At 42.2% G+C, this 14,198-nt stretch overlaps 1 protein-coding gene across 1 annotated transcript in view; it reads right to left on the reverse strand.

Moving 5' to 3' along the window:
* Positions 1 to 2,038: 2,038 nt before the first annotated feature.
* GART (phosphoribosylglycinamide formyltransferase, phosphoribosylglycinamide synthetase, phosphoribosylaminoimidazole synthetase) overlaps positions 2,039 to 14,198 on the reverse strand; it is a 31,262-nt gene continuing 19,102 nt past the window's right edge. The window contains exons 14-22 of the mRNA XM_039228726.1: positions 13,680 to 13,878; positions 11,846 to 12,097; positions 11,445 to 11,597; positions 7,009 to 7,215; positions 5,831 to 5,968; positions 4,026 to 4,156; positions 3,612 to 3,753; positions 2,486 to 2,601; positions 2,039 to 2,392 (exon numbers count right to left, since the gene is read on the reverse strand). Coding sequence (XP_039084657.1) covers positions 2,204 to 2,392; positions 2,486 to 2,601; positions 3,612 to 3,753; positions 4,026 to 4,156; positions 5,831 to 5,968; positions 7,009 to 7,215; positions 11,445 to 11,597; positions 11,846 to 12,097; positions 13,680 to 13,878 — 1,527 coding nt within the window. The 3' untranslated portion in view covers positions 2,039 to 2,203. The remainder of the gene's footprint in view (positions 2,393 to 2,485; positions 2,602 to 3,611; positions 3,754 to 4,025; positions 4,157 to 5,830; positions 5,969 to 7,008; positions 7,216 to 11,444; positions 11,598 to 11,845; positions 12,098 to 13,679; positions 13,879 to 14,198) is intronic.

Raw genomic sequence — 14,198 nt, forward strand, 5'->3', positions numbered from 1 at the left:
GACATCCATAATAAAAGATAAATGTCCATATTTATTACAATAAAATATTGACCTCTTTTCACTTTTGCATTGCCTTTCTCATAACTTAAATGACCTTTTCCCTACTGTTATAAACTAATGACTCTTCATATACTCATCACGTCCAAATAATACTCAGCTTATCCCAAACAAGACAGTAGGACACCCTGTAAGCGGGCTCCCTTGTTCTTTCAGAATGATCCTTATTTTCAAATGTCTTCTGGTTTCTGGCAACCAGACACAATTTGAGTCTTCTTATATCAAGATAGGAAATCAATAACCTTACATGGAAATCATGTTCCTTTTAGTAGAAATTAGTATCAGAGTAAGGGCTACAAAATTTTATTTCTAAAGTCATAAGGTTACATTGATTTTTCCTTAAAAAAATTTTTTTTTGACATTTATTTTTGAGAAAGACAGTGAGCGAGTGCAACCTGGGAAGGGGCAGGGAGAGAGGGAGACAGAGGATCTGAAGCAGGCTCCTGGCTGTGAGCGCAGAGCTCGATGTCAGACTCAAATCCCACAAGCCAGGAAAACATGACCTGAACCAAAACCAAGCATCAGCTGCTCAACAGACTGAGCCACCAGGTGCCCTACATTGGTTTTTCTAATGCACGTGATGGTACTATCGGCATGGTACTACTTTTTTTTTTTTTTTTACCATATGTGATTTTATCCACCAATAACATTTTCCTTTTTATCTTTTAACTTTTTTTTTTAAATGTTTTATTTATTTCTAGGAGAGAGAGACAGCGTGAGCAGGGGAGGGTCAGAGAGAGATGGAGTCACAAACTGAAACAGGCTCCAGGCTCCGAGCTGGCAGTCAGCACAGAGCCCGACGCGGGGTTCGAACCCACAAATCGCGAGATCATGACCCAAGCGAAAGTCGAAAGTCGGACGCTTAACTGACTAAGCCACCCAGGCGCCCCTCTTTTAACTTTCTATAAACCCCATAGGACAATATTTGGCATATATATAATAAGTACTTAATAATATTGAGTGACTTCTCCAGAACAAATGAATCCACTGTTTTTACAGCAAGGGGACCTATATGAAGTGAGGAGCCTGACCCTCCAGTTTGACTGTTGCTGAGTGCAGTCAGTGTGAGTAAGGGTGACATCACTGGCAGGCTACTTGGGCCTGGGGAAACCTACTTGCACCAAAGGCAGAGATTAGGGTTTGTTGGTGAAGGTGCCTCTCCTAATCCCCTACTCTTTCTTTTTGTCAGGCTAGGATTTATGTCTTCTTTATGAAAGGACTCCTTAGCTGTTAAATGTTGAGTTTAAACTCCAAGAGAAGATTTGAACACAGGCATCCTTCCTGTAAGGTACACTTTGGTTGTGCAGACAGAGCTTAGGCCACATCACCTTGAAGGCTGCTCAGTAGTTCAAGGATGGCTGGCTGCCTTTGGGCTAGATGGCCAGTCCTTATTCACTCTGCTCTGGGAGAAATGTGGTCCCAATTCAGTAGATGCGGAAACAGAGAGACAGAGGAGATGAGGAACATGCCTAAGTCCTATGTTTTGAATCTAGATGCCACCAAAACTCTATAATCTTCTAGTATTTATAAAAGTATGGATGTTTGTAACCCATTAATTGTGAAGCTAAAATCCGGGTATTATAGAAACTATCAATAATTAGGAGGAGGTTTAAAGATATTTCAAAGCACAAAAGTACACCATCCCTCAGAAGTGGGAGCTACATACACTGTTTATGACACTATGTTATGATCAGGATAACTACAGTACATTAGTCTCCATTCAGACCACTACAGATATACAATATGAGGAAGAGATATTAACTTAGTAGCCTTCTTGGCTAACGCTTCAAAAACTAGAGAACATAAGAGCTACAAAAAATGGAGGTCATATTGGTCAGAAGAAGAACAGAGACTAAGAATTTTGGTATCTTGTTTGGGTGAAAGCGAAAGGGATTCTGAACAACCAATTATAATCAAGGTCTGGAACAGGTAAACCCTGAAAGACCACTGGAGGTGACACACGTGCTCTCAGATATGCTGCACATCTTTTTAACGAATCTCTGTTCATTAAAAAAATGGCCAGAGGCGCGGGTGAGGAATTCTGTTTTAGCAGTTGTTTCTCTGGGCGGAGTCCACGATAAAAGCCACCATGCAGATAGCCAGACTTCTTCCAGAACTGGCTCTAGTCCCAAATGGGGAGACTTCACTACTCTGTGACCCAACGAATCTTGCCATTTTCTCCAAGCTGTACAGTTCCCCTGGCTACCAGCTGGAGGGCTGCCGGAAACACTTTATGCTCTGCTAATTTCACTCTTTCAGACAGAGTTGTAACAGTGTCACCTCTCTTCACTGGAACAGCTTCTTGTAAGATAATCTGTCCAGCATCTACATCTTCCTGGGGAAGGAAGCAAAAGTTTTGAACATTACTTTCTGGCCAATACAATTTATATATAGACACTAAGGATATTTTGGTAGGAGACATACTCACAGCTACAAAGTGCACAGTACACCCAGTGACTGTGACCCCAGCTTCCAGGACTTGCTCATGTGCATTTGAACCCTTAAAAGACGGGAGCAAGGATGGATGGATGTTGAGCATCTTTCCTGGAAATTCATAAAAACAGAGCGGTCAGAATTTAAAAATCCTATGTGTTTTACCAAAGGAATAAATGTGTTCCTGTCTAGGAGTCAGCAGGAGCCGGGTTTCTCTGGGTGTTTTGTGTGAAAAACAGAAAGGAAGTAAAGGGAAATCTAGGTTCTCATCCAAGAGGCCCTGGGGGCAGCAAGTTCCCGCCTTGCACAACTGAAGATCCACCCAGGGATGCTGAATAGGTGCCTGCAATGACTGAAGTCGCAGATGGGATGGGTCAGCTCTGGATCACAGAGCTCTCTGGAAGATTCGGCTTGTCACTGGCACTCGCAAGAAAGTCCCGCATGGCACCTGCGTGCTGACTTCTAACCACGAAGCGGTATGTCCGCCGGCCAGATGCTGGGTTGGTCAGTTCTGTGAGCATTATGTCACCACAGCCACTGCCAATTTTGTAGTCTATCTAATCACATACAACAAACTCTCTGGAGAGAGAATACATTTACTGCCCAAATGTAGGCACAAAAAAGGACAACAGGATGTTAGTGGAATGTTAAATGTTAGTGAAACCATGAAATGTTAGTGGAAAATGTTAGTGGAAAGGACAGTAACACAAGGTGTGTTTTCCAGAAATAATGCCTTCCTTGCCTTGTCTGGCAATGGTCTACACTTCCTAAGAGTAGAATGGACTCTTCATTTTGGGGTACAGAGAACTGCTTTCTTTTGCTTCACAACAAATAAAAATGTCTCTTCCGAATATTTATTTAGAAGATAAAATATTAGTAATGTGAGTAACCTAAGCTGTAGTAGAACAAGTGATTAATTACAGCAGGCCAAAGAAAACGGATAAAAAGAGCCGGATAATAAAAGATCATTGGGTCATTCATTCTTTGAGCTGAGGCAAAGGAAGTTAATTTATGACCTGTGTAAAAATGGCCTAGTAAATATTTCACAGTTGGGATTGTTTGGGAAGCTAACCATCCAGCAGTGGTTGAATTCTCAATGAGGGGGTCAAATTGTTGCTTACCATCCCATTTTCTGACAAAGGGGCCAGATAAAATTCTCATGAATCCTGCAAGACAGACTATGTCTGTGGAGAACTCTTCAAGGACTTGGTCAATTGCAGTGTCAAAGTCTACACGACTTTTATATAATTTATGATTAACTACCTGTAATGGAAAGAGATAAGCACAGTCTTTATAAATGAATTATCAAAAATAATTTAAAACTCAACCTTTACGTAAACCATACTTCGCTTCTTTCTGATGAAGACGCGCCTGATGTAAAGAAGTACGAGATGGGGAGGATGGAGTTGAAGGCACACCCCCCAGTGCAGAAAGCTGAAGAACAAGGTGTCCTACAGACGGAGGTATTGTGGGTGGGGGGCAGGTTAGGAGTTTAAATACAGTCTGCAGGAAAGATACTTCTCAAAGTAACTCACTCTGGTGGGAATTCCGGCTCTTTCTGCTTTATCTAAGCCAGCCACCCCAACTTTGTTGGAGATAACGACAACGATGTGTGCGCAGCTACTTGGCTCCCTGGTACTGTCTATGAGAGCCTGGAGGTTTGACCCTGAAAAAGAGAGAAAAACACAAGTAAGCTGACATTTTTTACAAGAGATATATACCATTCTGAATACTGAATGGTCAAGATTTTCAAATAAATGTCAGAAAAGACTGGCAAAATACGTGAGGCTTTTAAATTCCCTTTCTCTTGGGATAACGGATCAATAATAGCTTATGAAAGCGCAGGCATTCTTGGTTTTAGGATATGTAATTTTTCCTGCAAAATACCTTATGTTCCAGCACTGTAATAAAAATAGTACAACATGATTTAAAAACTGACTGATGAGAAATAATCTGCTTAATTAAGCAAGAAAGAAATCTTTTTTTTTTTGAAGATTTTATTTTTTTTAAGTGTTTATTTTTGAGAGAGAGAATGAACGAGTGAGGGAGGGGCAGAGACAGGAGACAAAGAATCCGGAGCAGGCTCTGTGCTGCCAGTGTAGAGCCCAACACAGGGCTCGAACTCATGAAGTGTGAGATCATGACCTGAGCCAAAGTTGGATGCTTAACCAACTGAGCCACTTAGGCGCCCCAAAGATTTTATTTTTTAAAGTAATCTCTATATCCAACATGGGGCTTGAACTTATAACCCCAAGAGCAAGAGTCGCATGCTCTACTGACTGAGCCAGCCAGGTACCTGGAAAGATCCACCCTCTCAAGAAGAAACCATTATGACCCTGACAATAGCTTCTTTGTTTCACCATCACGTTGGGCCTAAAGTATACTGAAACCTTAATATGGACTTGGAAAGCAATTACATTTCTGGGAATGTATCCTAAAGAAATAATCAGTTATGTACTTAAAAATGTGTATTAAAAAAAACTGTTCATAGCAATGCTGCTTATTAAAGTGGGAAAAAGAAACATGGTATATATTCATCTGAGAGAATATGGTGCTTTTTTTTTTTAAAATCTTTTTAAATGTTTTATTTATTTCTGAGAGAGAGCGAGCATGAGCAGGGGAGGGTCAGAGAGAGAGGGAGATACAGAATCTGAAACAGCCTCCAGGCTCTGAGCTAGCAGTCAGCACAGAGCCCAACACGAGGCTCGAACCCAGGAACCATGAGATCATGACCTGAGCCAAAGTTGGACGCTCAAATGACTGAGCCACCCAGGCGCCCCATAGAATGCTATTACTTTATCCTCTGTCTACAACAGTCAAACATAAATTTTACCTTATTATTATTAACAATTAAAAAAAAACCCTCAGCAGGGTGCTGGAGGGGTTGTGGGTGGGGGGATGGGCTAAATGGGCAAGGGGCATTAAGAAAGACCTTTGTTGGGATGAGCACTGGGGGTTATACACAGGGGATGGGTCACTGGAATCTACTCCTGAAATCATTACTGTACTATATGCTAACTGGATGGAAATTAAGAAATAAAAAAAATCATAAAAAGGAAACAAACAAATCTCAGCCATCTAAGACTTTTCAATTACAAAGCTACAGTACAAAAAGAAGATGGATTTTCTCTTTTCTAGTTTCTTTTTCTTCAGCCATCTTTGTGTTACCCTCTACTCTTCCTTTAGGGTCTCAAATGCCTCAGAAAAGTAGAAAGACTGAGGATACAGATAAAGAACAGTCCTTAACAACCCCCTGACCCCCTACAGAGAGCGTCCTCACAATCTGAAGGAGGTTTACCTGTTTTTGGAGGGGGGAGGAAGGGAGAGGGGCACATCTCACCTGTTCCAGATATTAAGACAGCCACTCTTGCCTTTTTTGGTTGGACAGAGAAATGATTTTTCAGAGTGCCATTCTCCAATACTGATCCATTTACTTGCATGGTTTCAAACAGACGCTTGATTGTCACACGAGGAGAACCTTCATTTCAAACACACCCAATAAATAAGACTAGAACAACTGTGAATTAACAGTAATGGAAAGAAAGTATTTTATGAAAATTGGGAATACTTTATTCTGAAAATAAGATATGCACGGACTAAAATGAAGAATAGATTTGTGTTACTTAAAGTTACTCATAAACACTTCATGAAAGAGAACACATATAATTACCTACTTCAACTAAAAGCTATGGCGTGCCACTGTCTCCTGACCTCAGGGTAGGGATGTGACCTAAGCAAGGCCATTCAAAGATTTGGTACAGGATGTTGAGGAAGAGAAGGCCTCTTTCCTAATGCAATGTGAGCTCAAGGATGTAGGCTCAAGAGATCTTTCTGGTATTTGGAGAACCGGCCTGAAAAGGAACCTACACAATAAAGGGACGAAAGGCAGATACAGACATCACCAGCAAGTATTGGTGTCTCTGTCAGCTCAGCTGAGCGGCTTTTCTGCCACTCCACCAATTTCCAATACGTTTGACAGAGTCCTGAGTGTACATGGCACCTGTCAGGGCGCCCGTTCCGCTGCCGAGCCGAGTCACAGAGCAGAGCCTGAGACGAGGTCTTGCGGGGGGGGGGAGATGACCTTGGGAAGTGATCCCAGCAAACCAGAGTGAGGATCTGGGAAGTTTGATCTTGAGAGCCAGTGTAAGAGCATGTAATTAACCTGCTCGCCACCGGAGGTACCTGGGGCTTGACTCCCCTGGGACCTCAAAGGCACCACGAAGACTGCCTCAGAACTGCTCCCTTCTTCTGTCCCTAAAGTGGGTTATTTATTCACCCCACTGTTCAGGGCTGTCTTTTGGGGTACAGTTGTGCATATGTGACCAGCACACGAAGCGTCAGCGCCCTAAGGCAGGAGGGAAGAGGCGTGTGGTGGTACTAGCTTCTGCGTCGCGCTGTCGCGGCTGTGTGAACACAGGTGTCGTACAATGGCTTCAATAAAAGGTAGGCAGAAGCTCGAGGCAGGACAGTTGTATTTCAGGTTATAAACCTAAGAGCAAGTAGACAAGGAGCGGTTACCTGTGGGTCGCGCAACCACCTTGCCAATCACCCAGGCTTCTTCCTTGTGCCGCTTAATATCCTGCAGAACCTGCTCTGTCGTATCCTCCGCCACCACTAGGGCAGCCCCAAGCCCACAGTTAAACGTTCTGGCCATCTCTTCCTCAGACAGGTGTCCTTCCTGCTGTAACCACGAGAAGATCCGGGGGATCCGCCAGGTCTGGGCATCTGAAAACAGAAAAGATTTAAATAAAACAAAACAAAAAAATAACAAAAAAAAAAAGGGGTGAGGGGGTCTCCTGGGTGGCTCAGTCAGTTAAGTGTCCGACTTCAGCTCAGGTCATGATCTCATGGTTCATGGGTTTGAGCCCCGCGTCAGGTTGTCCTACAGCCACCTCAGAGCCTGAAGGTTCTTAAACAGAGCTGTTTAAGATTCTGTACCTCCCTCTCTCTCTGACCCTCCCTTGCTCATGCTGTCTCTCTCTCTCAGAAATAAATAAAACATAAAAAAAATTTTTAAAAATAATAATAAAACAGGCAAGATATTAATCTACCGTCTCCAAGTATAACGTATGCATACACACACACACATACACACACACACACACACACACACACAAACCTGTGAATTTTTTTGGGGATCCATCTGTACCTCAGATATCCAGAACACTGTTGCTGACATACTTGGCCAATATTCACAATTATGTGAGGTTTTGTGCTGCCTTAACTATATTTTTAGAAACCCTCTAATGGATTATGTTACCAGCTGAATTCCCGTAAAGGTTTGTGAATGTTTAGCTGGGTCTTAGCAATGACCAAAATGCACCCTAAGTATGATGCGAAGCTAGGTGGCTTAAGTTAAGGATTTAGAGGAAATGTGTACACTATGTAAAAAGTTATGCTATATAAAAGGTTAAAATGAAAAACTCTATCCTGCTGTATTTACTTTAAAATTTAGATTGAGGTCTGTTATAATACAATAAACGTCTCTAATAAAAGTTTACTTTTATTATTTTTTTATCTTAGGGAGAGAGGATATATATATATGGATATAATACATATATTATACCCTTGTATATATTATATATATCCATAGAGAGAGAGAGAGAGAGAAAGGAGGAGGGTGAGAGAGGGAGAGAGCATGCATGCACTCTTGTGCATGAGCAGGGTAGGGGTGGAGAGAGAGACAGAATCCCAAGTAGGCTTTGCACTGTCAGCTCAGAGCCTCATGTGGGGCTCAATCACACAACTCTGGGATCGTGACCTAAGGTGAAAGCTGAGAGTTGGATGCTCAATCAACTGAGCCACGCAAGCATCCCTTTAATAAAAGATTTTAAGTACAGGCATAAACACAACACACACACAATTTATATTTGGATAATTCTTTGGACTCTATAGTTAGGGGATCTGACTTATAAAAAAATACTGAATTAAGTATTTATTCATGATGCGCCTAAGAAAGGGATGTCATTGTAAACTTAGCTTTTTATTAAATAACAGGTTAACAATCAGTTCCCCTTATTAATTTGGTGTACCTGCTGGAAAATCAGTTCTTTCTTTTTCTCTTTCTTTTTTAAAGTAATTTCTACCCTCAATGTGAGGCTTGAATGAACCCAAGACCCCAAAACCAAGAGCCACATGCTCTATAGACTCAGCCAGCCAGGCGCTGACAATCAGTTCTTAAATGTTCTAGAATTGATACAATATTTTAAAGTTTATTTATTTTATTTTTAGGGAGACCAAGAGTGCACACACATGCCCGAGTATGGGAGGGGCAAGAGAGAGGGGGAGAGAGAATCCTAAGCAGGCTCCATGTGGTTGGCACAGAGCCTGATGTGAGGCTTGAACCCACAAACTGTGAGACCATGACTTAAGCCAAGACCAAGAGTCGGACATTCACCCAACTGAGCCACCCAGGTGCCCCTAGGTTGATACAATTTTTAAAAGGCATCTGCATGTCTATGAATGTTCTCCATCAGATTTCTACTAGCTGGGAAATGTCCATTCTTAAAAGCTGAGCTCAAAGATTTAGCTACTATGATGTTCACTGTTCTATCAATAGTCAAAAGTCAACAGCAACATAAAACCAAATAGTGGGGGGCACCTGGTAGCTCAGTGTCCGACTCTTGATTTGGGCTCAGGTCATGATCTCATGGTTCGTGGGTTCAAGTCCTGCATCAGGCTCTGTGCTGACACTGCAGAGCCTGCTTGAGAGTCTTTCTCCCTCTCTAAATAAATAAACTTAAAAAAAAATTAAACAAAACAAAAACTAAATAGTGGTATGTCCATAAAAAATGGAATACTTGTCTAAAAAATGTTATTTTTTATTTTATTTTTTTAATGTTTTATTTATTTCTGAGAGAGAGAGAGAGAGAGAGAGAGAATGAGCAGGGGAGAGTCAGAGAGAGAGGGAGATACAGAATCTGAAGCAGGCTCCAGGCTCTGAGGCGGCTGTCAGCACAGAGCCCGACACGGGGCTCAAACCCATGAACTGTGAGATCATGACCTGAGCTGAAGTCGGATGCTTAACTGACTGAGCCACCCAGACGTCCCTTAAAAATGATGTTATTATGACAACCAGATATTGATGGCATATTAAATAGGATAAATAGCAGATTACCAAGCTATGATCTCATTTTAGCAAAGAGCCTAGTTTCTATAAATGATCAGATGGGTCATGAATAATGTAGCCAGTTGTAACTTTAATGCTAAAAATTCCTTACTTAAATCTGCTGTCAAAGTAGGATTCCTCCAAGAAACCTCAGAGGCTGATGCAAGGGACTGAACTTCCTTTTTATTGGGATACAGACGTTTGTGTAACTCAAACACAATGGCCTTTGGGAATATGGCTACATCAACTCTATATCACAATCTATTTCTGATTCTTTAGATTCTCTCTTGGATTCTTAGCTTCATGTACTCTCTGACTATAAGGTTAGCTCAGCAAATCTACTCATGTGTACCCATGGCTGCTTCCCCTCACGAGGGACCCCTCCACTTGCCCAGCCCAGCTGGATCAACTCAATCAGTTCCTATCTATCTTTCTATCTATTCATCAATCTAATTTTGAGACAGCGCAAGTGGGGGAGGGGCAGAGGATCTGAAGAGGGGTCTGCGCTAACAGCAGTGAGCCCGATGTGGGGCTTGAACTAACGAACTGTAAGATCAGGACCTGAGCCGAAGCTGGATGCTCAACCTATTGACCCATGCAGGTGCTCCAACCCAGTCATTTTTTCCCCCCTGCTCATGTTTCAAGGCTACACACACTCTGGGAGAAAAATCACACACACAACTAGTTTCCCCTTCCCGATCAGTGCTGCTTGCTGCCTCATTCTTATTTCTGACTTAGTTTGCTTTATTATTTAGTCCTTTCCTCAAACCTTCACTGAGTCTGCTCATCTCAGTAAGCGCTTCTTATTTCACTCAGAGAAGGGACTACTTTATGCGACCTTCTTTTGTTTCTACTCCTTCAAACCAATGGACATTAGTTGACCACGAGAGCCGGAACAGTTTCAGTCTCCTTACCTTGCAAGAACAGGGAGGGAAAACACTGTTGCTCGATTTGCCACGAGTGTAAGTAGTGATTTTACCAATAAGTTTTTTGAAACAGCAACCTCTATTCACTAGTGCCTCTGTCACTGTCACCCACTCCCCCAACAGTCATCTGGTGGTTGGTGTCTGTTCTCACTGAGCTGCTGTTTGAGCCGATTCTGAAATACACTGGCTTATGTCTCGCTCTCATCCCAGATCTCTATGCTGCACCTGACAGTGCTGACCAGTGTTCAGATCCTTGTAGTTTGTGATACTTTTACATGGTTTACTCCCTGCTTCTGACTGTTCTTTCCCAATAATTCTTCCTCTGTCAACCTTTAAAGTGGACTGAGCACTGAGGAACAACCTTTCTAGTCCCCTCCGCTCTCTTGGCCGTAACTATTACTGACCTACATATAAGCACCAAATTTCAGCCTGATCTCAACTTCTGCTCTTAGACACCTTATAATAAACACCCTGAAGATTTAAAATACTATTCCCACTTCCTACCCAAATCTACTCTTCCTCCATCTATTTGCTCATTTAACTAGAAACCTGGGACTTGATTCTTCTACACACAAAATAATTCTCCAGTCAGTCTCCCTCCCTCGTAGACTATTCAACAGCTATCACTTTTCTTCCTGGCATGTTCCTGATTCCTTCCCGACAGAACTTACCATTCCTTCCCCTGCCCCATAGCACTTTATCTATATAAGTCGGTTATGTGAGAGGATTTTATGCCTTATAAACATGGCCCTAAAGCAAAAAGAGGTAGAAAGGTCAGCCCTTTTTTTCCTGAGAATCCCCAACAATTAAGAATTTTCCATATATAATTATATGTGCCCTAACTACCCATAGTTTTCTTCCGTAATGTAGTTTTTCTCCAAATGGTTTTCTGAACAAAAAGTTCCTCTTAGCAATCTCACCTAAATCTACTCCAAATTTCTCGGGAAGGACTCTGGGGATGTTTTCCAGCAATCCTCCACCAGTAATATGGGCAAAGGCCTTGACATGTCCTGAACGCAGGACAGGTAATAGCGAATGGCTGTAGATTCTGGTCGGAGTTAGAAGTAAGTCCCCTGTGTACCGGAGAGAGAAGACAAAAACTTAGCCTATGAATGTAAGACCAAAGCATATATAAAAAACAATTCTGACATACAGAATGATTTGACCCTGCACAGACACACTGGTTCTACAATAATGTCCAAATAGTAAAATCATAGGACAGTGTAATTTATTCCATTCTAATTAACTAAGGAAAGCCTAAACCACTAACTGGTTGCTCAGCCATTTCCAAACGGGAGAGTTTAAGCATGTGTGCATTTACCCAAAGTCTGGTCACCACATCCATCAGGCGCTGGAGAAGAGTACTGGAGGGAAGAGTTGGCCACAATTTTCCTCACAAGGCTAAACCCATTGCTGTGAAGACCAGATGAAGCTATTCCAATAACAACATCCCCTTCGGTGATTCTTTCCAGGTGAGGGAGTTTCTGATCCCGCTCCATGGCACCGACAGCAAAGCCGGCTAGATCGTACTCTCCGGGAGGATACATGTCAGGCATTTCTGCGGTTTCACCTCCTAGCAGGAGGACACAACAAGGGCAAAGAAGTCACATAGCATTTATAAACCTGTCTAGGAAGTGGTGATACCAGCTACTCTTTTTTTAACTTGAGGGAGAGAGGAAGCACAAGAGCTGGGAAGAGACGTAGAGGGAGAGGGGGCGAGGGAGGGAGGGAGAGAAAGAATTCTAAGCAGGCTCCAGGCTCAGCACTCAGCACACAGCCCGATGCAGGGCTCAATCCCACCACCCTAGGATCATGACCAGAGGCAAAATCAAGAATTGGGGTCTCAAATGACTAAGCCACCCGGGTGCCCCTCTTTTAAGTTTGTTTATTTATTTAACTCATCTCTACACCCAACATGGGGCTCAAACTCATGACCCAAGATGAAGAGTCACGTGCTTTTATAAGTGAGACAGCCAGGTGCTCCCTGCTCTTAATATGAACAATTAAGCACGTGGCTATATTTCGCAAATGTCCAAAAAGAACGTACTCTGTTAGCTGCCTAACAGAATTTTCAACCAAGTACGCTTTTAAGGGAACCAGTGCTAATTTCCATGAGGGAGAAGTGTGGCCTCCCACCAGCATCACACTCAAAGGATGAAGGATGAATGCTTGGCTGCATATGCCATTCCTATGGCAGTTTAATGTTAGAACTGCTTTCACCTGTATTTGATCTTTATGATTACTCTACATTCCAGATGATGGTACAGGCTTAGAGAAGTGATATACTCAGGCCTATGTCCAAATGTCCTGGCCTAGTACACCATAGTTCACTTTTGTGATCATATGTAAAGACAGGGTCTAGGCAGGCAGAGTCCAAGTTATAAACTGTTTTTTTTTTTTTTTTATTATGCATGGTGTTTTGTTTTTTTAAATGTTTATTTACTTACTTGGAGAGAGAATGAGTGCCCGAGTAACAGTGGGGAAGGAAGGAAGAGGGGGAGAGGAGGAGAGAGTATGAAAGGGGGAAGGGGTAGGGAGAGGGAGAGAAAATCCCAAGCAGGCTCCATGCTATTAGCATAGAGCCCAACACAGGGCTCGATCCCATGAACTGTGAGATCATGACCTGCGCCAATACCAATAATGAGACATTTAACTGACTGAGCCACCTAGGTGCCCCTAAACTGTTCTAAAAAGATGGTTGAAAAGGCAATTTTGGCTGTTGGGATAGATTTTTCACAGAAATGGTAATATGAAGAAGGTAGTTTCACTGTTCAGTTGGCCTACACATTCATTTTGCTTAAAATTCTCATACGTATTTAAGTGATGTTTCTCTAAGTGTTAGGTACAAAGGCCAGTAAGGAGGAAACCACTCCTGTCTGTCCATGAGGCCATTACGATGGGAATGGAGATGACAAAGATCAGGGGGAAAGGTAAGGCCTGGCTCACAGTCTAGGCATAGGAGTCTGGGGACAAACCTTGGAGGAGGAGCTTGAGGGCACCAGGATCTAAGTTTTCTTCTGCTAATGTCATCTATAGTTTATTTGCCTCATCTTGTAATCTTTAGTTTTTCTTCTTATCTACCTAGGTACCAATCACATTTATACATAGGGGTAAAATACAGTAAAAAAGAACCGGAGATTAATGGACAGTCATACCAAGGAGAGCACATCCAGCTTTCCCACAGGCTCTGGCGATTCCAGCGACAACAGCTTCAGTTGTACTGAGGTCAAGTTTTCCACAAGAAAAGTAATCAAGGAAGAAGAGGGGCTCTGCCCCTTGGGCCAGAATATCATTTACACACATTGCAACCAAATCTTGGCCAATGGTATCATGTTTGTTACACTGCTGGGCAATCTAAAGAAGCACAATAGAAATGTCCACATAAGAGAATAAGCTCTAAATAATATCTTGTCAGCTTATCAGTGGAGGCTAAGAAATACTGCTGCTCCAAGCTCCCAAAGACAAAATACTAAATTCTGATGAGCTACATGATCCAAAAGTATCCCATTTAATCCCCTCAAATAAGCCTTCCATCCAGATAGAGGCTCAACAACATCGTGCTGTTAGAAATATATAAATATTTTAGCCATACTTATGGTTATTTGGTATGGTTCTTTAGTGCATATACATCAGGAGGAAAAAAATATATTTGATATATAGTAAATTCTCTGTTA

Source organism: Hyaena hyaena, unplaced genomic scaffold (assembly GCF_003009895.1).
Source record: "Hyaena hyaena isolate Hyena2069 unplaced genomic scaffold, ASM300989v1 scaffold_2, whole genome shotgun sequence".
NCBI classification, from domain to species: domain Eukaryota; kingdom Metazoa; phylum Chordata; class Mammalia; order Carnivora; family Hyaenidae; genus Hyaena; species Hyaena hyaena.